Source organism: Candoia aspera, chromosome 7 (assembly GCF_035149785.1).
Source record: "Candoia aspera isolate rCanAsp1 chromosome 7, rCanAsp1.hap2, whole genome shotgun sequence".
Lineage (NCBI taxonomy): Eukaryota > Metazoa > Chordata > Lepidosauria > Squamata > Boidae > Candoia > Candoia aspera.
The window spans coordinates 79313777-79337156 of record NC_086159.1 but is presented as its reverse complement, the minus strand read 5'-3'; the positions used below and the strand labels follow the sequence as shown (position 1 = coordinate 79337156).

At 43.8% G+C, this 23380-nt stretch overlaps 2 protein-coding genes across 2 annotated transcripts in view; one reads left to right on the top strand and one right to left on the bottom strand.

The window, feature by feature from the left end:
- Positions 1 to 23380, bottom strand: part of TSPO (translocator protein) — a 479738-nt gene that overhangs the window by 417152 nt on the left and 39206 nt on the right. The window lies entirely within an intron of this gene.
- TTLL12 (tubulin tyrosine ligase like 12) overlaps positions 9926 to 23380 on the top strand; it is a 28903-nt gene continuing 15448 nt past the window's right edge. Inside the window, exons 1-4 of the mRNA XM_063308266.1 lie at positions 9926 to 10081; positions 18973 to 19148; positions 20449 to 20647; positions 22350 to 22509. Of these exons, the coding sequence (XP_063164336.1) occupies positions 9962 to 10081; positions 18973 to 19148; positions 20449 to 20647; positions 22350 to 22509 (655 nt within the window). The 5' untranslated portion in view covers positions 9926 to 9961. The remainder of the gene's footprint in view (positions 10082 to 18972; positions 19149 to 20448; positions 20648 to 22349; positions 22510 to 23380) is intronic.

Sequence of the window (23380 nt, the reverse complement as noted above, 5' to 3'; positions counted from 1 at the left end):
CCTTGAAGAAGTTCAGGGCGGCATAGTCTGATCCTCCCATTTTATACTCTCAAGATTCCTGGGATTTGGTTGATAGTTAATATGCCCAGCTTAATAATGTAGCAACAGTGGCAGGATGGCCAAATACCACTCCCTTTCCTAGCAAAGTTCAAATGCAAATATTGTCTGGAGAAAATAAGTGCTTTGGGTGTGATAAAGCAACAATTGTTATTCCATTTTGAATTATTTCAATGACATGTACTTGTTTTAAACTAAGATGCACATCTGCACATCATGTTTTTTTATTTTATGTGAACTTAAATGGATCCAGTTCTAGGGATAAGAACGCTAATGACTGATAAAAATACATCTCTACAAATGGTGCACCTTAGAATGCTTTGCAAACCCCTCTTCCACTGATGGAGAATAGTGAAAGTATTGAAATAGTGAAAATTACTGCCTAACCCTACTCCCAATTCTACTTTCCTCTCTCATCTGCCTCCAATACTAGTCATGGGATGAGTAACAATAACTGTCAGCTTTCAGGGATGTGCTTGCACAAACGCTCTTGTGGCAGAATTAAAATCCTTGCTGGCTGCTTCCACCCAGCGTTCAATATCTCCAACAGGCAAGGCAGAGGAAGCAAGAGCCAAAGGAAAATGTCCCTCGAATTACTGGTGCCACTTCCCAAGTAGGCAAGCAACTGCAAGAATGGTGTCACGCTTGGGAGCACATATGCAAGGACAAATGGATTTTGAGACAGTTGTGTGGGAATATGTCCTACAGTTACAAGAAAATCTAGGGTCAGGTTCCTACCATTCTACATTTCAAATAACAAGAAGCGGCTCAAGATAAAGGAAGCAATGTCATTTACTGAACATTGGGAAAATACAGCACATACCTGTACATGATAGTTTCTCTGGTGTGTTTTCCATTTTATTTACAATGCAAAGAAAAATGGGACTTGAAGACCTATCCCTGAATCTCAGACCACTAACAAGGACATCAGGCACTGAACCTTCAGGATAGAGGTTCCATTAAAAGTAGAAGCAATTATACTAGATGATTTTCTACCCTTGATGGACCTATCAGAGGCATACTCTCACATCCCAATCAAGCCTCCCATCAGAGGTTTCTCAGATTTACATCTGAAAGAACCAGTTCCAATCCAGTTCCTCTTTGGATTGGCCTGATCATCCAGAGTTACCAAAGCAATGGTGACCCTTATGGGGCTCTCAGGGTACCTGTTCTCTGGGCGATTTGATATTTGGACAAACCAATGTATCCTATAGGGAGAGATCACTGAAGAACCTCAGCAAAGCATTTAAATATTTCCAGGAGGATGGTTTTGGGAGAAACTTTGCCAAAAGCCCTCACACATTTGAAGCAGAACTTGCACTTGGGGATCACCATCAACAGGGAGGAAAGGAAACCCTTTCAGTCTAAGGACTGCACTTCAAAAAGCTGTAGGTGAGACTGCTGACCCTTATGAGGCTGGCAAAATTACAAAGAATTATAGTCATGGCTCAGGACTTAGTACCATGTTTCCACTCCAGGACCACATTACAGCAGATTCCACTTGCACCTAATTTGGCAGGGAGAATGCCACTGAAAAAACAATCAGGGATCAGTGACTAGTTTTCCAGGAATCATGTTTCCTTAATAAGTTGACATTGCTTATACAATATACAGCTGACTTTCACACCAGATCATGGGCAGTACCTACAGTGTGAATGGACAATATTTTGACTAAAGCCTATGTAAAGTCAGGATAGAACCAAATCCAAGGACTTTCAGAGAACAGCCACCAATTAATGACATGGGTGGAGACATGTCTAGTCTCCATTTTAGCAGAATACATTATGGAATCATTGAACACCACGGCAGACTGGCTGAGTTGTGAGCACTTCTCTCAGGAAGAATGAATGCTACATCTGGATATTTTTTTCATGAAACCTCAACAAAATAGGGATCCTTTGATTAATCTGTTCATTACAATGAAGAAACTAAGGCACTTCCTCTTTTGATTTCAAGACAATTGAATAGGGGAGTCAATGCTCTAGTGACATCATGACCAGAAGAATTGCTCTATATTTTCCCATCAACACCAGTGCTATCCAAAGTGAAAATGTTCAAGACATTGGTTATCAGCATTTCAAGGTAGGCCAGGACACTACAGATTTCAGAAATACTGTTGTTAGGTATGGTAACAGAATCTTGAAAGCCTATCCAGAATCTTCATTGTCTCTTTTTAAGGACAAGGTCAAGGCAGGACTTTTCTGAGTCTCTCTCTCTCCTTTCCCAGGACTGAGTAACTGTTTTACTCTCCCACCTACTTCTCAAGCCCAGAGCTGAATTCCTCTATGCAGATGATGACAATTGTTCCATTTTCATCCAGGAGACCATGGTTCCCCACTCTAGTTGAGATGAGTTAAGAGCCCCTTATATGCCCAGACACCCAGTCCAAGGGCCTACCTATAATATTGCACCTGGAAATTGAAATTTTCTTGAGTTTAAGCTGCCTAAATCTCCAGCTTCCACCAAGTTCTGATGGGCCTTTGAATGATAGTGCAAAGGGCAGACTTGTGGGCCAGCAGCAGGAATCCCTGAATATTGGTATTCCTACAAGTAGGACTAGAGGGGAGAATAGTAGCAAATACATTACTTAGACAGGCACCACCTTGGGGTTCTACAGGGAACATAATGTACTGGGCAAAGCCTTCTTAAGTGCATTGACTTGGAGCACAATCCTGTTACCTAACTCATCCCTGGAATATTTTCATTCCACTAGCCAGGTCAATCAGGACAATAATGAGATTAATAGCCAAAGATGAACCATCTTTAGAGAGGAATTACAGCTGTCTCAAAGGAATTCCTTCTAGGCTCAACTACCCAGTAACTGACTTATTCTTGAATATTGTATTTATTTATGCCTAGGATGAACAAGTCAACACATGACACCTTATGCTCAGAAATAAATTATGTTAAAAAATCAAGTAAGATAATTTTTGTGGATTATGTCTTTTCCCAGAAACCAGGTCTTTCTTGCTCCTGTCTGAGTGCATCCAAAGAGCATACTAATAGTCAAGCTGGAATCTGAAATCTGAATTAGCTTGCAGAGACACACCAGAGACCACCTGATCTCTGAAAACCATTTTTGTTAAACTCCCTTGTTTTAGCTGCTGTGTTAAACTGTAGAGACATCACCAGTTTCAACATGTACACTTACTATTGCTTTGGTTATTTGCAGAAGAGACTTGGAACAACAGTGACTCATGCCTTTATCCTTACACACTGGACTACTGTAATGTATCATTACATGGGCTAGCCCTGAAGACCACTCAGAAGCTGCAGAATACAGCAGCCTGGTTGTTCGCACTCACCACTGTGAGGATATAGCTCCAGTGCTTTGAGCCCTGTACTGGCTTTCCACTCAGGTTGGGCACAGTTCAAAGTGCTGGTTTAACCTATAAAGCCCTGTCGTGGCTTGGTGCTGAAGTACCTTCAGGATGCTTTCTCCAGGTGGCCTCCACTTATGCTGCTTGTGGTACCCTGCTGCGCCCTGTGAGGGGACTGAGTCATTGAACTTTAGCAGGCATTCTATAGAACAGCCTCCCAGTTTGACATCAAGTTGGCCTCCACATTTTTGGCCTTTCAGAAACAGAAGTGTGAATTGTTCTGGAGGACCTATGAACCAGGAGTCTGATAGCAAAATTCCAACTAACTAATTTTATTAAAAGCCGTAAGTTTTCATGAGCTGAAGCTCATTTCATCCAATACATAGCATGGCTACCCTGTATCTGATGAAGCTTCTGCTGTTTAATAAAATTTGTTAGTTGGAAGATCTACTAGACTTCTGATTTTTTGCCACCATAGACTAACATGGCTCTCCTATAATGGAAGGCCTATGGTAACTTTGTTTCCTATGAAAGAGGAATGAAACCTGAGGAGATGAATTATGCAAATCAGCAGCAGCAGATGAATCAAGAAATGCATTACTTTGGCTTACTCACCCAACAAAAAACAGCTCCCTTCTGGCATCACATTTCAAACAGGGGACTACTTCATCAGAGGGAATCTTGTTAATAGACATCTGATTCATTAAGCATTATTAGTAGGTTTGTATCTGCCTTCAGGCACATGGTGCTAAAGAGGTTGCTTTAACCTCTGTTGACTCTGGAGCTGCAGTTGTACTTTCCTGTTGGCTCCATCTTAAGTAATTCAGAGTGGTGGTTGGACTAATCATGAAGCACCTTTCTGATCACCAAAAAATAGACTTGGCACTCCTAGCCTCCAGTGCCCTCCAGTGGCACTTTTAAAGAGACCCAGATCCTACTGGGTAGAGAAGGTCAGGGGTAACTGCCAGGAATGTCCTAGGCATCTGGAAGATAAAGTTACTCAGATTGGTTTGAAGCTTGATGCCAACTGGGCAGGTCCAAGGGTGGTGGCTGATGCTCTCTATTGTGAAGTTATCTGGGATAAGTCCTGAGGAAGTGGATAGGGTCCTCTGCAGCATCAGCTCAGCCATTTACAGTCTGGACCCCCTTACTTCCTGGTTGATGAAAGCTGCCAGGGAGGTGACAGCTCAGGGGAATGATGAATGCATTCTTGAGAGAGGGAGTGTTACCATTTTCTTTGAAAGAGATGGTAGTGCACCCCCTTCTCGAGAATTTGCTACACAACCCAGATATCCTGGACAATGATTGACCTGTCTCCAACCTCTCCTTTGAGAAGAAGGTTGTGGAGAAAATGGTTGGGCTCCAGAGGGCCCTGGAGGAAATGAAGCATCCGGGTCCATTCCAGTCAGGATTTGGGCCCAGGTTGAGCACAAAGATAGTATTGATTATGCTCATAGATGTTCTCTGGTTGGACCAGGATAGGGGTAGCGTGACCCACTGAGTACTGCTAAACTTCTCAATGGCTTTTGATATAATCAGTCATGGTATCCTACTGAGCTATCTTTAAGCCTTAGGGAGCACTTTTGCAGTGGTTCTCCTCCTCCCTGAAGGGATGGTTCTAATTAGTGAAGGTAAGGGGGAGGGATCAAGCCTTAGGTCCCTCAACTGCTGAGTATCACAGAGCTCAGTGTTCTCCCCACTTCTATTGAACATCTACTTGAAACCTTTGGATAAGTTCCTCCGTTAAGATGGAGTCAGGTTTCTGGTGATACCCAACTGTACTTCTCAACTCTAGAGGCTATCTGGATGAACAGATTAAAATTCAACTCCAGCAAATGGAGTAGCTGTAATGGTATGTGAGAAAGACCTTGAGAAACTGGCAAAGGGATGCTGCCTAGGGAACAGTCAGATAAGAGAGGGCATAGCCCGCAGCTGCATAAAGGGTGGAGAAAGAGGCTCAGAAGGGCTCTTCCTAGCTTCCCAAGCTGTAAAGGAGATGGCGGGAGATTTGTACTTTCAGACTTGCAAGATTGATGTCAGTCTTCCCAGGTAGACCACAGGAAACACAACCAGAGGAGCTAATTCTACTTTATTGTAAGGCTAAATTAACAGAAACTTGCAAGTCTGAACGTACAAATCTCCCGCCGTCTCCTTTACAGCTTGGGAGAGCCCTAGGGACAACCGTTCACTAGACTCCTCCATTCCTGTCCTCCCGTCCCAGCTCACCGCCGCCCTCAGCCCTCCTGCAACCTCTCTGCCCAACACCACCCCTGCACCAGCCTCTCCAGACCCAACAACTGCCACACCTCCCCCTCCTGCACCTTCCCAGCTTACTGCCAATAACCGTTTTTATCATCTTTTTTGTGAATACATAAATTTAACCCCGACCCATTTTGCCATCCCAATGTCCCGTTTTTGTCTCAAGGATATGGTCAGCCCGTTAGAACAGCATTCCACCAATCTTCTGTCCTCCAGGTGTGTTGGCCTAAAACTCCCCTAATTTTGTTGTTTGGGAATGATGGGAATTGTAGTCCAATGATTCTAGAGTTACCAGATTAGAGAACCTTAGTCTAAAATGTAACTGGATATGTTTGGACCACAAGTACAACTGGATATGCTAATTAAGATGCCATTGTCCATGAGCAACTTGCTTAATGAAACATCCATATTTTTAAAAAAATGTATACAATGGTAACTTTCCCTATCTTCTTCAGTTTTGAAAATAGTTTTCTATGTATTGTCCTTTACATGTTGAATACATTTTGAGTGTGTGTGTACAAATATGACTGTAGAAATATTCATATATTAAATGTTACTCTCTTGAATACTGGTTGGGGGAAAAAAAGCTAGAATGCTATTAATGTCTGAGAGTGCAACTTGCTTCCTCTTCCTGACAGATGAAGGGATAGAAAAGGCTTTTAATAATTCAGATTTAATATGTGTATCTCTGAAGAGGAAGGGAGCTCATCTCCCCACCAGAATGGTCTGATGGCAGCCACTCTACTGCACAGAGATGCCAAATTACATCCCATATCCAGGGTCGCACACAGGCCAGCAGCAGATTGGTTTCTTTAATTGTGGACAAACTCTGATCATGTACAAGGTATGCTGTTGGAATAACTTTGCTTTAAATAACCGCTTATTGACTGCATGTATAGTTAAAGGAAATGGAAGTTGCCACAGCTTCCTTACACACTGTGCTTTTTTCCTCAACTGAGCGTCAGCACCAGAAGTGAATCCATAATTTCTGATATACAAGTGCTTTAAGAAAGCCAGCTGTGAGTTCAGGAAGGCTTCAGCTCTCCTCACTAGGAGACAATTGCCATGTGGTCAAATTATCCAAATTTGAAAGCAGAAATCCAGTTTCAGAGGTTTATTGTTTATTCATTCAGTCACTTCCGACTCTTCAGAAAACATATGATAGGCTAGAACAAAACTAGTAAATAAATGCATAACATTAGGTTTCTTTTTAAAATCCTATTGAATTTTACCAATATTTCAACAAGATGCCCAAACCAATAGTTGGAAAGATTATTGCAAATGTATATTCCTAACCCTGTATCTCTCCAGAACTCTGTATTAGTAGCTTTGTTTTCCATGACAAAGCTCAAAAGGAAGCATGTAATTTTTGTTGAAACACTTTCACAATAAATCCAAAAGAAGGCAAGATTGTTAATGAGATTTCTTCCAACTCTGCAGGTGGCATGGATGATAACATTTTAATGTAACATTTGCAGGACCACCTCTCCCTGGGAGTATTTGCCCGTTGCTCCAGGTTGGATAGGCCCCCTCCCGTAAACGCTGTCATCTCATGGGACCTGGGAAGTGGGCCTTCTCTGTGGTGATGTGATGGGCTGCAGAAGAACCTTGGGAGCCAGGAGGAAGAGCTGCAGCCTAGACAACGGTCAGATAAGGGCAGTCCGAGTCCAAAGGAGGGGGGGGTGGAGAAAGCATCCCTGAAGGGGCCCTCCCTGGGTCTCTGGAAAGCAAAGGAGAGGAGGGGGGGCACTTTCAGACTTGCATGATTCTGTTCCTGCAACCTTACAATAAAGGTAGTGTTAGTACTCGTGGCTTTGGCCTCCTGTCTGGACTACCTTGAAGGGCTGACAGGCAGCCCCTGCCTTGTGAAACACCCTCCCTCCTGAGATCCAGAAGCCACTCCTCCCCATCTTTCAGAAGGCCTTCCTGTAAGCATTGGGGTAGCTCGAGACCTGTAAAGTTAATGTGGATATGTAGTTTTGGGGGCACTGGGAATTTTTGATGTGGTTTTTATAGTTTCCATAGTTTTACTGATGTTTTGAGAGCCACCCAGGGTACGTAAAATGGACAGCTATATAAATCTTTTAAATAAGCAAATAAATAACTCCCAACTTCACATGGAATCATAAAGGAGACAAAATCTCAAGTTCTGTACACTAAATCAGGGATTAGACTGAAATTAATTTTTTTATATAAAGACTTTAATATATAAAGCTAATCAACATACAGGGGTGTGTGTACATACATACCATAACATAAAATCATGTTTATTAAATTCTAATTATTAAATAAAGGAGGAAATGTGGAAAATTATATTACATATAAACAAAACATACAGCATTGCTTTGAAAGTCTTTCTTGTTCTTAAAAAAAAACCAATTCAAATGTTGACAAAGAACACGTATCAATAATCTATTCCTACAGGTGTAGATTTCACTGCATGGTAATTATCTTAGCCAAACGCCATTCCTATTTTTCAACTTTCTCTAAGAACAGATTACCAGCTATTCTGATATCCAATAAATTGTTTTTATCTGACCTAAAAATAATCCAAGTCAATTCCATTTACAGTTAGATTTTGGTGTAGTGGTGAAGGTGCTGGCCTGGAAGCTAGGAGATGGTGAGCTCTACACCTGCCTTAGGCGTGAAAGCCAGCTGGGTGACTTTGGGCCAGTCACACTCTCTGCCCAACCCACCTCGCAGGGTTGTTGTGTGGGGAAAATAGGAAGCAGGAGCATTAAGTATGTTCAACATCTTGAATTATATATTTAAAAAGGTGGGATAATAATTTATGTGAGATACTTTAATTTTTGATAAAATTCTGAAGTTCTATTAAGAGTATATGTTAATCACTTCCTTATTAACACCCAAACCTGGAGGATGGGGAGGGGAAGACACCACCAGGGAAATAGTTTTGAACCCTGGGAAATAGGGATCACATTATGGAAGCTTTAACCACTTCCTTGCTGGGTCATGGATGGGTATCTGTTGACCATGTACAGAGATTCTTTATCTGCTCGCAGTTAAGGCTTGGTTTCTACACGCTTCCTCATCTTGGCAGCCTCCTATGAACTCAACCCTTTCCAATTGCAGGGCCACAACTGAATGCAGGACTCACAGGGGGTGTCACCTGGGCAGAGTTAATGGGAACTGCTGCCCATGAACTGGACCCTGGGCCAGTTAAAGTTGCCTTTTTAACGGCTACATTACACTGCTGGCTCCATCCAACACTGATGCGCACAGGAAAGCTTGGACTACCCTGTCCCTACCGCCTTTTGTCTCTCCCCTCTCCCCATGGATGCCACTGGCTCTGTCATCAATGCTGCACCTGTCATCACTGGGCAGCTGAGCCGTTGGCCTTTCAGGTTTTAGTGACCACATCAAGGCCTTAATGGTTTTGAACACCAAAACTGGAAGGCGGCCGCAGGGGAACCTCTTCCATTACGGCACTGCCTTTGGAACTTCCTTTCCCTGGAGGAAAAGGGATCTTATAACACCTCCAGGGTTGCTCGTCCATATTTATTCAGACTGGGAACATGCAGAAACAAATGCAAATTTGCAACTTGTATCATTCACTTTCTGGTCTGAAGCTTTCAATGAATCACACAGCACTCACATTATCCACATTGATAAATTACATCCTAAAGTATTTAGCCCTTTGAATTCAATTCCAAGACTTGGGTGTCCGCAGGTCAAAAAAGTCAAGATGGCAGCAGCTCCGCCTGTTTTTATGCGTGACAGAGTTAAAAACACGTGGAGCTTCAATCACCCCATCCCGGCCGCCATCTTGAGCTCTTGGGCCCCGCTCTGCGACCACCCTGCTTTGCAGGATGCGGGGCGTCGAGCACCACCCTCTCCACACCCCGTCAAAGCAGCTTCGCCCCTGGAGTTCCTCCCGGCTGCTCTGAAGAGACGCGGCCGAAGCCCCCGCTGAGATCCGGCCCAAGCCCTGCGCAGCCGCCGCCGCCCAAGTAGCTGCCGCGAGGGCCGGCCGGGGGCGAAGGAGCTTCGAGGGCAGCAGAAGCAGGCCGACGCGGCCTGCAAGGAAAGGAGGCGCCTCGGGACGGGAGAGGCCCCCAAGGAGCCCGGAGGCGCCGCGAGTCCCGGGAAGGGCCACTGCGAGGGGCTCCAAATGAGGCCGGCAAAGAAGGTCCCGCCGCCGCCGGGCTCCTCTCGTCCTGGCCGAGGGAGGAGCGCGCGCCCCGGAGGCGAGCCCGGGCCTGAGCCGGCTCCGCTTCCCCTTTAAGGCTCCGCCCGCCTGGGGAGGCCTGGGCCGCGGCCAGAGACGGGGAGCGAGCCAACAGGCGAGGCGGCCCAGCGGCGGCATGGCGGCGGGCGAGGGGGATGCGTACCGGGCCTTCGCGGCCTTGCACGGGCCGGCGCTCAGCGCCTCCGCGGTGCCCCCGCGCTACTGGCCCAGCCTGTGCCGCAAGCTGGAGAACGAGGTGAGTGCCGGCCAGAAGCCCCGGTGCCCGGGCCTCGCGGGAGCGCTGCGCTGCAGGCGCCGGAGCGGCGGGTCTCGGGGGCGCCGCGGTGAGGTCCCGCGGCCTGGAGTCTCGGAGGGCGCCGGATTCCCCCTATGAAAGCGGCGCAAAGTGCGCGCTGAGGACGCGGATCCGGCCGGGGCGAGGAGGGGAGATCGGCGGGAAGGTCTTGCGCCGCGGTCGCGGGGGGGAAGGCAAGAACAAACCGAGATACGGCGTGGCGCTGCGCCCGGTAGCCCCTCTGGACGGCTTCAGCCTCTCGGCGACATTGACTCCGCTTCCAGGGCAGGTGGGCTCGGTCTTCTCAGGCACTTCACTGGTGTTGAGATTTTCTTCCCTTGGAAACTCTTATAAGGGCGGCAAAGGCCAAGAGCGGTAAGGCCGCGTGTTGGGACTCGCCCGCGTCCTCGGTCCCCGCCTCCTGCGGCGGCCCCGCGGGCGTTTCCAACCTTTGGGGCGCAGCGGCTACAGCCTGGCCTTTGACTACTCGCTGAGGCTGCCGGCGGAGTGGCCCGAGGAAACATGCTGACTCCGAGATAAAACCCGGATTAATTTCCGGTGCTAAACCGATCGTAAGGCTGGACAAAAGAAAGATTTCTTACTATTCCTCTATGCCCCACAATAGGGCTGGGTACAGGCGGTGGATTCGGTTCAGAGTGCAAACAGGTATTGGCTTAGACTCAGTAAAACAGCCATGTTTCTTTCCAGGATTGAACGGCTGCAGCAGAAGCTTCCCCAGCTCTATGATTCCAGTAAAAGATGCAGCTGCTTTAATGAACCCCAAGCAGATGCTGTGGGGGCATTTTGAAGCAACTCATCCAGAAGCATTGCGCAGACCTTCTCTGCAACTCTGAGCACCTCTGTGCTGGGGTGGGGAGGTAGAACAAAGAAAACAAATAGGCAATGAAAAGAACCCTGGAAGTGCAGGTCCAAATAGTTAAATCTTTTAACAAAGAGGGTCACTGAGCTGAAACCTGGTGCTGCTGCAGACTTGTAACGCTTGTGAGACTGAGCTATTTTTCTATCCAGAATCTGGATTGGCCCATTGATTTGGGGGAGTAGAGTGATGGGTGGCTTTAATTAGATAGGCATAGTCAACTACTCCTTGCCCCATGATCAGTGAAGGAAACGATCTGAACTTCAGTTCAATTGTTACAGCTTTGCTCAGGCTTTTTAGGTTGCCAGTTGCTCAGGCTTTTTAGGTTGGGTGCATTTTCCAGAACAAAATGAAAACTCTGAGCCAAGTTGGCTGCTGTCTAAGCAAAAGAAATGGTAAACGATCCACATAAACCAGGAGCAGCCCAGCCTATCCAGCCACCTCCCTGGCACATAATCTGGAGCTAAACAGAATACAAGGTTGCCTGACCTGTGGATGGCAGCACAGGGAACAGTCCTTATGTTTAGAGGAATATTCCTTTTAAAACAAAAAGAAAGGTAGGCTGGAAGTTTGGACAGTGGTGGTAGCCCACCAGCAAAAGAGGGGCTGGGATGGAAAAATGGCACAGATTGTAACTGAGAGCTGATTGTCTGCCAGGAGCTATTCTGGTGTTTGAAGATGAATGTAGACTTGAAACTTGTCTTGGAGATCTGTGCGTGAGGTCCCCTTAGAAGTATAACAGGAGCTGTTTCTAACAGGGCATGTGAATGTGCTAAATAGTATTCTTTCTGCATTATACATGTAAATGTAAATTCATTGTTTTCAAATTAATATGGATATTCTCTCTTTTCAATCAATCAATCTTTAATACGGTCACAGACCAGAATTACAAATTTTTAAAAAAAGAAATACATTGAAATATGTTGAAATACATTAAAAATACATTAAATGAAGTGAACAAAACATGATAATATATTTACAGATTAATAGAGTCGTCAATGGGCAGTCAAGGTCTGCCTAATTTGCAGACAGTATAGCAAAATTTAGCTATGTTCAGGGAAACTAAGTCATTCTGATCAGATGGCAACAACTGAACATAAAAGAGATCAGAATTTCTGGGATATTTTATCAAATGAGGGGTTATTAAATGGGTTCGTGAATAACTTTGTCTTTGAATAAAGAATACAGTATAGCAGGACACGTTCTATAGTTTCAATAGCCCCTTGTCCACAGGGGCACAGTCCCAACTCCTATGGGACTTTTTTGTAGCAGCCCTCCAAAACTGCTGTGGGAAGCTCATTACAGTGTGCCAAAGTAAGTGCCCTCCGAAATTTGGAGACAGTTACATGATTTAGGTATCTCGCTGGCTTATAAGAAAAGGCTTGATCACCCAAAAAAACACTCTTAGGCAAAGCTGACTGGTCCTGCTGGATTTCCAGGTCTTTCAATATGTTTGTAATTCATTTGTCCCTATTTGCTTTTCTTTATATTTGAAGACCTCTGCCTAGTCAGCTATTATATTTTCATGAGTTTCTTAGTTTAAAACAGGCTTCTAGCATCTTTCACTATTATTATTAATACCTTAGCCTTGAATTTATTAAAACTCTGAATGTTTTTCACAGAAAAATCACATCTGGTTTTCCTTTGAATGTTCTTAGCCGTTAATGGATTTTCCAGAATCCCCAAAGGCTTAGCGTTTCCCCCCTTCCCTTAGTGCGATTAAGCTACAAAGGTTTCAGCCCTTGATAAATCTGTAGACTATGGAGATGGGGTGCCAATGGGCAAGATAGAATTGCCCCATCAGATCAGAAAAAATACAGATTTTGAAAGAAAAACCAAAGCAAAAGTGATGCATTTAAACTTAACTTGTCTTTGGAAAAATGAAAATCAGTTATACGGTCACAGAAGGGAACCAGTAACAAAGAAAGTGGCAGGCATAAACCTGTGAAGGGCACAGCGTCACAGTTATTTCATATCATATGTTTATAATGAATAATCAAGTGAATGCTATGAAAAGCAAATTGATTTTAAACAATTGCTTGTTAAGCTCCCCGTATGCTTCCACTAGCCCAATGAAGTGCTTTATGCCTTTTAGTTGGAAAGCAGTATAGCCCAAGAAGTAAATGAAAATCTTATACATGCTTAATTTATAGCAGATACTTGAAGTATAGATTTCTGTGGATGAGAATTGGAAGAAACCAGTATAGCAATCTTAAAAGAGAAATCCTAGGAAATTGGAAAGAGGAAGAATGGAAAGAAAAGCTGAAAGGCTGCAAGCTCTGTTGGAGCACTCAGACTTTCTGATCCACTAACAGCCTTAAGCTTACAAGATTTGATTTTGAACTGGTTAATGACATGTCTAGCGGTGGAAACATGCAAAATCTGGTGTTCTCTTCTGGGATATTTTCCAAGCCCAACCAGGGTTCCATTCAAAATATACCTTTGTGAAGATCAACCAGATGACAATATATAAGGATTTCAGTTTCCACTTTCGATAGGCCTTTATTGTATTAATGATTGTCCTTTCTTGAAATTATGATCGAAAGCAACAAAAAGTTTTCCCCCCAGCAAAACTAAGATTGCATGTAAATCAAAATCTTATTCAGTCTCACATCGTAGCTGCCTAAATAAGTAACAAATAATAGCAGTTCAGATCTCAGTCGGTAAAAGATCAGATGTTTTTCCAGATAAATATCTCCCAAACGTAAGGACTGCTTTGCCAGGGAGAAGAATGCTAACCTGCTCCTTTCTGACATGCCAGTTTTCTGTCTGGAGTGAGTTTCCAGTGGAGGACCCTGCCCTGCTTCCACCGCCTGCGCATGATCTCCTGGAACCCCCATGGCTGCTTTGTAAGCCCAGGAAAGCACGTGGCTCTCCAGGAGCGGCTGGTCCAGGGCACCCTGTAGGGAACTTGAGTACGGCAGCACCTTTAGCTCTGGAACTAGGGCCGGGGGAACGCAGGTTCAGGTCCACCCTCAGCCATGGAAGTTCCGATTTCGGGCAAATCACTTTCAGCCCAACCCACCTCACAGGATTGTTGTGTTGGGGAGAAGGAGGGTGCACCAGGTATGCTGCCTTGACCTGGAGGAAAGGCAAGATACACATCTAACAAAATATGGCTTCAAGAATCATGTTGGGTAAGATGCGAAAACTATAGACTTGTCGGTTTAATTTCTGCTGGCAGCCTGCATTCTGAGTGCGGCCTGGGTTTCAGTCCCCTGAGTTGGCAAGTTGCAGAAGACCCGATCATTGTTAATTGTTGCAAGCCAAAGGGATCAGTGCAGCTAGAAGATTGCTCATATCTCCCATGCGATGTTCCTCTGATTTGGCAGTTTTGCATTTGCATTTGAACTACAGTTGTGAGACCAGAAGTTACTTTTTTCAAAGCTTGCCTTTGTCACAAACTTCCGCCACAGCTCTTCTAGCTTCATCCTCACCTCTTCCCTGCATTTGGGACACCATAACCCTCAGTTACAAAGCAGGCTTAGGTAGAGGTTTGAAGAGCAATTCAAACTTGAAACATTTTGAGTTCTAAACACTGATTTCAAATTTGAGGCCATCATTTCTTGTTTGAAACAGGCCATTCTGTCCCAGTGTTGAAACAGCCTTGCTTTGAGTTTGAACTTCTTGTTGTTTATTCGTTTAGTCGCTTCCGACTCTTCGTGACTTCATGGACCAGCCCACGCCAGAGCTTCCTGTTGGTCGTCAACACCCCCAGCTCCCCCAGGGACGAATCCGTCACCTCTAGAATATCATCTATCCATCTTGCCCTTGGTCGGCCCCTCTTCCTTTTGCCCTCCACTCTCCCCAGCATCAGCATCTTCTCCAGGGTGTCCTGTCTTCTCATGATGTGGCCAAAGTACTTCAGCTTTGCCTTTAATATCATTCCCTCAAGTGAGCAGTCTGGCTTTATTTCCTGGAGGATGGACTGGTTGGATCTTCTTGCGGTCCAAGGCACTCTCAGAATTTTCCTCCAACACCACAGTTCCAAAGCATCTATCTTCCTTCTCTCAGCCTTCCTTATGGTCCAGCTCTCACAGCCATATGTTACTACGGGGAACACCATTGCTTTAACTATGCGGACCTTTGTTGTCAGTGTGATGTCTCTGCTCTTAACTGTTTTATCGAGATTTGTCATTGCTCTTCTCCCAAGGATTAAGCGTCTTCTGATTTCCTGACTGCAGTCAGCATCTGCAGTAATCTTCGCACCTAGAAATACAAAGTCTTTCACTGCTTCTACATTTTCTCCCTCTATTTGCCAGTTATCAATCAAGCTGGTTGCCATAATCTTGGTTTTTTTGAGGTTTAGCTGCAAGCCAGCTTTTGCACTTTCTTCTTTCACCTTCATCATAAGGCTCCTCGGTTCCTCTTCGCTTTCAGCCATCAAAGTGGTATCATCTGCATATCTGAGATTGTTAATGTTTCTTCCAGCAATTTTAACTCCAGCCTTGGATTCCTCAAGCCCAGCATGTTGCATGATGTGTTCTGCGTACAAGTTGAATAGGTAGGGTGAGAGTATACAGCCCTGCCGTACTCCTTTCCCAATCTTAAACCAGTCTGTTGTTCCGTGGTCTGTTCTTACTGTTGCTACTTGGTCGTTATACAGATTCCTCAGGAGGCAGACAAGATGACTTGGTATCCCCATACCACTAAGAACTTGCCACAATTTGTTATGGTCCACACAGTCAAAGGCTTTAGAATAGTCAATAAAACAGAAATAGATGTTTTTCTGAAACTCCTTGGCTTTTTCCATTATCCAGCGGATATTGGCAATTTGGTCTCTAGTTCCTCTGCCTTTTCTAAACCCAGCCTGTACATCTGGCAATTCTCGCTCCATGAACTGCTGAAGTCTACCTTGCAGGATCTTGAGCATTACCTTACTGGCATGTGAAATGAGTGCCACTGTTCGATAGTTTGAACATTCTTTAGTGTTTCCCTTTTTTGGTATGGGGATATAAGTTGATTTTTTCCAGTCTGATGGCCATTCTTGTGTTTTCCAAATTTGCTGGCATATAGCATGCATTACCTTGACAGCATCATCTTGCAAGATTTTGAACAGTTCAGCTGGGATGCTGTCGTCTCCTGCTGCCTTGTTATTAGCAATGCTTCTTAAGGCCCATTCAACCTCACTCTTCAGGATGTCTGGCTCTAGCTCACTGACCACACCGTCAAAGCTATCCCCGATATTGTTATCCTATAATACAGGTCTTCCGTATATTCTCGCCACCTTTTCTTGATCTCTTCTTCTTCTGTTAGGTCCTTGCCATCTTTGTTTTTGATCATACCCATTTTTGCCTGGAATTTACCTCCGATGTTTCTAATTTTCTGGAAGAGGTCTCTTGTCCTTCCTATTCTATTGTCTTCTTCCACTTCCGTGCATTGCTTGTTTAAAAATAATTCCTTATCTCTTCTGGCTAACCTCTGGAATTTTGCATTTAATTGGGCATATCTCCCCCTATCACTGTTGCCTTTTGCTTTCCTTCTTTCTTGAGCTACTTCTAGTGTCTCAGCAGACAGCCATTTTGCCTTCTTGGTTTTCTCTTTCTTTGGGATGTATTTTGTTGCCGCCTCTTGGACAATGTTGCGGACTTCTGTCCATAGTTGCGGACTTCTGTCCATGGGACCCTATCTACTAAGTCCAGTCCCTTGAATCTGTTCTTCACCTCCACTGCATATTCCTTAGGAATATTAGTGAGCTCATATCTAGCTGATCTGTGAGTCTTCCCTAATCTCTTTAGTCTGATCCTAAATTATGCAAGAAGAAGTTCGTGATCTGAACTACAGTCAGCTCCAGGTCTTGTTTTTACCGACTGTATAGATGTCCGCCACCTTTGGCTGCAAAGGATGTAGTCAATCTGGTTTCGGTGTTGTCCATCTGGGGAAGTCCATGTATAAAGCCGTCTCTTAGGTTGCTGGAAGAGAGTGTTTGTTATGCACATTGAGTTGTCTTGGCAAAATTCTATCAGCCTATGTCCTGCTTTGTTTTGTTCACCCAGGCCATGCTTACCTGTAATTCCAGGTGTCATTTGACTGCCCACCTTAGCATTCCAAACTCCCGTGATGAAAATAACATCTCTTTTAGGCGTGTTGTCCAGTAGGTGCTGCAGATCCTCATAGAACTGCTCTACTTCAGCTTCTTCAGCATCTGTGGTTGGGGCGTATATTTGGATCACTGTGATGTTAGATGGCTTGCCCTGAATTTGAATTGAGATCATTCTATCGTTTTTTGGATTGTATCCAAGCACTGCTTTAGCCACTTTACTATTAATTATGAAGGCTACTCCATTTCTTCTGTGGTCCTCTTGTCCACAGTAGTAGATCTGGTGGTCATCTGATGTGAAGTGGCCCATTCCGGTCCATTTCAGTTCACTGACGCCCAAAATGTCTATCTTTAATCTTGACATCTCACCAATAACCACATCCAATTTGCCCTGGCTCATAGATCTTACATTCCAGGTTCCGATGGTGTGTTGATCCTTAGAACATCGGATTCGCTGTTCACCACCAGCACCATTGGCCGCTAGCTGTCCTTTCGGCTTTGAGCTAGCTGCATCATCACATCTGGGGCTAGTTGAACTCATCCTCTGTTCCTCCCCAGTAGCATTTTGACCATCTTCCGACCTGGGGGTCTCATCTTCCGATGGTATACCGACATATCTCTGGTTGTACTGATCCATTTAGTTTTCATGGCAAGAATACTGGGGTGGGTTGCCATGACCTTCCCCAGGGATCGCATTTAGTCTGACCTCTCTGTCATGACCTTCCCGTCTTGGGTGGCCCTTCACGGTTTAGCTCATGGCATCATTGAGGTGCTCAAGCTCCAGCACCACGACAAGGTAACGATCCTTTGCTGAAGTGAGTTTGAACTACTTCTCTTAAACTTGAAGCATTTCTGGAATGGTCAGTGCATTTGGATGCTGAAACCATGTGCTTCAAACCTGAAACATTTCAAATTCAAAATGCTTTGTGCACTCCAAGTTCTGTCTTTTACTGAAAGCTAATATATGTTGAAGGGCTCTGCATATTCATAGGTGGTACGTGTTCAACAGTCAATATATAGTGATTCCTGTCAAGAGAGGCTTGGCTTGGTGACATAGCAGGTACATCAGCAAACTCTGGACAGGAGCAGCAGCAACATCCTAACTCTTTTGAGACCCAACAAATGAAAAGGAATGAGCCTACCTACTTACTATAATTCTGATATTTTGATGCCAGCAATTTTATTTATTCTGCCAGATGATACTTTAGGATAATAGTTTGTTTCCTAATACTGAACAGAGAGAAAGTAGTTTGCAAGTTAAAGGGAGACAGCTAGGGTGGTGAAGAGATATTCTCATTTTCTGCAGATAAGGTTGGGACTTAATCTGTGCTGCAGCAAGGGCTGATTTCCCCAAATGCCATTTTAGTTGGGAAGCAGATTGCCAAATAAGGAGTCAGCTTTCCTCCAGATTTTTTGGACTTCAGCTCTTATCCAGAAGGCCATGGCATGGGGTATTGAGTTCAGAGGTCTGCAGTGGCCATAGTGCCCACCTCTTCATTATTACATTTGTGTCAACATGTACTTGGATAACTGTGCTATGAAAGTTGAGTTGCTTCAAATGGGTGATGGGAGATTTTGATTCTCCCAGCGCTGGCTTCCATATTCTGGTGACTTTCTATTATTATGATTATGATTATTTAAATGTATATGCCACCCAACTCTTTGGCAGCAAGACAGAAGTGATTTGCCATTGTCTTCTTCTAAGAAGATGTTTTGATATTGGCATGTATTCTACAGCCTGGTACTTCCTAATGGTATCCCACTCAAGTACTAGCTAGACCAAATACTGCTTAGCTTTTCTGAGATCAGCCAAGGTTGGTTGGTGCTCCCACCTGCTATAATGCTTTAACTTAAAAAGGATATTTAACAACAAGTATTATACCCAAGTTGTGGTGTTTTCTCTTCAGTTGTCAGTATCTTTGGTTATGATTCTAGGTATTCGATGCCGGTGAATATTTTGGGATAATGCAGGTGGAGGAAGCAGATGAAGAAGAAAGAGGTAACGAAGAAACAGAGGAGGAACTGAAAAAGAAATCCAATCCTGGCAGCAAACTTTGCTACAAAGTGATAGTCACGAATGAAAATGGCCTTCACGTGTCAAGTTGTGATAGGTGAGTTAATTGCTTGAAAAGTACTTTTGAATTTTGTGACGGTTACAAAGTTTATAAGCTGTTGGGGTAGACAGTTTTTGCAGGGTTAGGACCCCAGTTAGCTTCCCAACTTAAAGTGGGTGGGGGGAGAGGGCAGGGGCAAGCCTGTTCTGATTCACATCCTTAACATCACTTCATGTTTGTGAGCACAACGAAATAACATCCCCTCTTTGAATGTCACACACAATTGGCCACTTTGCTGCAAAATTTAGCAGCACAATCTCAGAGTACTGGGAGGGTCATGGGCAGGCTGAGTGTTTCCCAGACCCGATATCATGCCATTTTGCATATATGTTTTAGAATGTATCTTGCAGTAGAATATTTTGCTTGAAGTTAAACTTCAGAATTTTAACACTGATGCAGAAGTCTTTTAATGGCTTAATGCCAGTTACTGATTCTTCAGAGAGCATCTCTCCCAGTGTGTTAAGATCAGGGGTTGGGGGAGGTGCCTCAGCTTTCCACAGTTGTGGGAGACCCAGGATGTGTGGGGTGGGAGAGGACCTTCTCTGCCATGGCACCCGAGCTTTGGAATACCCTTTTCTTGGAGGCCCAATTGGTATTAATGTATTTGCTGTTATTGTGTGTTTTGATTTGTTACTTATTTACGTGGTTTTAGTTTTATTTTGTTTTTATGAATTGTAACCTGCAACAAGGTTCTCTGAATTGTAGGTGGGCTAGTAATTATTTTAAATATCATTCAAAAATAAATATCTGAAAAAGGTAACATAAGAGGGATTGTACATAATGAAAGAAAAATAGAAGCAGAGGTCAGTAGAAAATGCTGTTATTTCAGTTATGGGTTATGTAGGCTTAGTAACAACATGAGTGTGATGTCAAAGTTTTCAGAGAAGGAATTTGAAGGAAGAAAGGAAGGTAGCATCAGAAGGGCTGAGTTTTGAGAAATAGGAGTCCTTCTGATCGCTGGTGGTTGAGAACCAAATGAATGGAAGCACCAGGCCAAAGTTTATTGCTATGTAGAGGAAAAACAATGAGGGCAGAGCCATGGAGAGTTTAGAAAGTTTACATCAGCTACAGTAAATTTTCCAACAAAAACAGATAGAAAGGACCGTATTCTTGCAATGCTGTGCCTATTCAGCTCACTTCTAAACCTTATTTAGTAGTGAGCTGAATATGGGGAATACTCTGAAGTGGAGAGGAATAAAAGTGAACCTCACCTAATCTTGCTTTTGGACTTAAATCATTGCAGAATTTTATGTTCTGTGACTTGTACATTATGTTTAATGTGTCTTTGTCTTCCAAGCATTTTTCTTATTGATCATGCCTGGACATACCGTGTGGAACATGCCCGCCAGCAGCTTATGCAGGTCCCTGGCCTGCTTCACAGAATGGCCAACTTGATGGGAATAGACTTCCACGGAGAAGTTCCAGATGAGGCAGTGGTCAATCAAGTGTTAGAAGAAATGTGGAGATACAACCAGACTTATCAGCTGTCATGTGGGGTATGGCCATAAAAGGGTGAATGAAGCTGTTAGAGATCTGTAGCTGAGGTGTTGTAAGTCAACTATCTTATGAAAGCGTGCTGAACAGTGACATTTCATCTCATAAAAAGAGGTGTCTGCAGAACGTAACTTTCAGCTTCAGAATTTTAGGGTCGCCTTTCCCAACCTGCTATCCTTCAGTAGTATTGGACTCGGTTCCCATGATTCCCAGACAGCATAATCAATATTGACTAGTTGTAGCTTCCAAACATAAAGAATACAAGTCTAGCAAAGCATCAAAGCTTTGTTCAGAGGTAGGTGTTAAATATTTCTCCTGAAAAGGAGAAAGTGTGTTGGGTGTCTATTTGTATTTTGCTAAAGCCTCATGCTAATTATCTCTGTGACCTTCACTGGATAGATTTGTGTGATACTAAATAACATGAAAAATAAATTAGAAAATTGAGATTTCATAGCACTAAATGCCAAAGGGTCAAATGTTGCCCACCCAGTATTCCCTTTTGACAGGGACTATCAGATTGATTGATTGATTGATTGATTGATTGATTGATTGATTGATTGATTGATTTATCTATCTATCTATCTATCTATCTATCTATCTATCTATCTATCTATCTATCAAGAAGCAAGCAAGCAAGCAAATTTATCACCGCCCATCTCCCAAAAGGGACTCTGGGTGGTTTACAATAAAACATAAATAAAAATATAAAACTGTAAAGCACTATAATACATAATACAATAAATATAATAAAAACCTCAATGGCTGGAAGTTCTTTATGATTTGCAGGCTGAGCTGGGTCCTTCTAAGAAACTAACCATCCCCAGGAATGGCTACTCTCTCTCCTGCCCCAGGCATAATTACAGAACCAGGTCTTTAGCTGTTTCCTAAAGTCCAGGAGGGAGGGAGCTAATCTCACTTCCGGGGGAAGGATATTCCAAATGGCAGGTGCTATTGCAGAGAAGGCCCGCCTCCTGGACCCCGCCAGATGGAGTTCTCTTGCAGACGGGGTCCGTAGCATGCCCTCTCTGCATGACCGGGTGGGATGGGTTGATGTGACGGGGATGAGACGGTCCCTTAGGTAACTTGGACCCTTGCCATGTAGGGCTTTAAAGGTGATAACCAACACCTTGAATTGGACCCTTTAGCAACACAGTGCCTCCATTTTTCAGCCAGGGGTCCTATTCAGAAGGATATTAGGGCAGTCTCAGCCAGTAGACCTGGCCAACTTGTCTGAACTTGGAAACTAAACAAGGTCAGAGTGATTAGCATGTGAATGGGAAATCTTCAAGGGATCCCAGGGCTAGACTGGAAAATGAAAACATCCTAGAAGGGACAGTAACAAATTACTTCCATATTCTTGCCAAGAAAAGTACAAACGTTTGTTCATAAAGTCATCAGAAGTCAAATTTATCTTGAAAGAGACTTGACTATAGTATTAAAAATTGTTGAGATGAATAGGAAGGGGAATATTTAAAAAAAAATTAAATGTAATAGTAATACATTGTGTGGGGATTTTTTTTTTTTAGATTTTTTTATCCCACCTTTGCTATTTTTTATAAATAACTCAAGGTGGCGAACATACCCCTTCCTCTTCCTATTTTCCCCACAACAACAACCCTGTGAGGTGGGTTGGGCTGAGAGAGGGACTGGCCCAAAGTCACCCAGCTGGCTTCTTATTGATATATCTTTGCTTTTTTTGTACAGACAGCTGAGGAGAAGGTCCCAGTTTGGTACATTATGGATGAATTTGGATCCCGTATTCAGCATTCAGATGAGCCCACTTTTGCAACAGCACCTTTGTTTTACATGCCACAACAAATTGCTTATACTGTTCTCTGGCCCTTAAGAGACCTTGAGAATGGTGGTAAGTATGTCTGTGTGCTCATTCCGCTTTTGGACTAGGAGAAAAGCTCAGTCATGTCACCTGCTTGTATACAGTACTCAACATTGAGTCTTTGAAAGCTGGGTGTTGGGTGCTTTATATGCACCTCCCTGGTCATGGCTTCCATCTTTTATTCAATCATGAGTCCAGGAGGACCCCTGTTAGTCTTGCAAGGTACCCCAGACAAGAAGCACAACCAGGAGTACCAACTCTTATCTTTATTGTAAGGTTGCATTTGTTGTAATTGTCAGGGGTCAACTCAGCAGTGTCTCATAAGCATAAGGGAGTCTCTAGCAAACGCATTTCTATCGTGCTTGTGGGATGTCATGTGGGTCACCTGATTTCCACTTCCTCCTCCTCCTGGATTAACAATCTCCATTACTCTTCTGGCACACATGCAAGCAGGAGGTGCTGCAGGAATGCAGCTCCTCCCCCTACCATCTCGCTTGCACGCAGACTTTCTATTTCCATCGAAAGTGTCTACAAAGAACCAGTGATGATTAAGTGCTTTCTGCTATGAACCTACCTGTATCCAGATCTACTGAATAAAAGTAAGCTATCTCTATTTTTCCTCATCTAACTACAGTGTGAAGACTGAATTTATTTCTGAACGTAATTAAGCTTAATGTGCAAGTTCCTTTTTGGTTCATGCTTCTACTCTGCAAGACTATTTATTATTCAAATTTTATTACCGCCCTCTCCCCCAAAAGAGGGGCTCTGGGCGGTAAGATTGCTGTTTGCTGCTTGGAGTTCTTTTATTAACCTTTAAAAACTCCATCAACATTAACAAAATCTTGCAAGTCTGAAAGTATCCCTCCCATCCTGAAGGTTGGAGAGCAGACAATAGTTATCT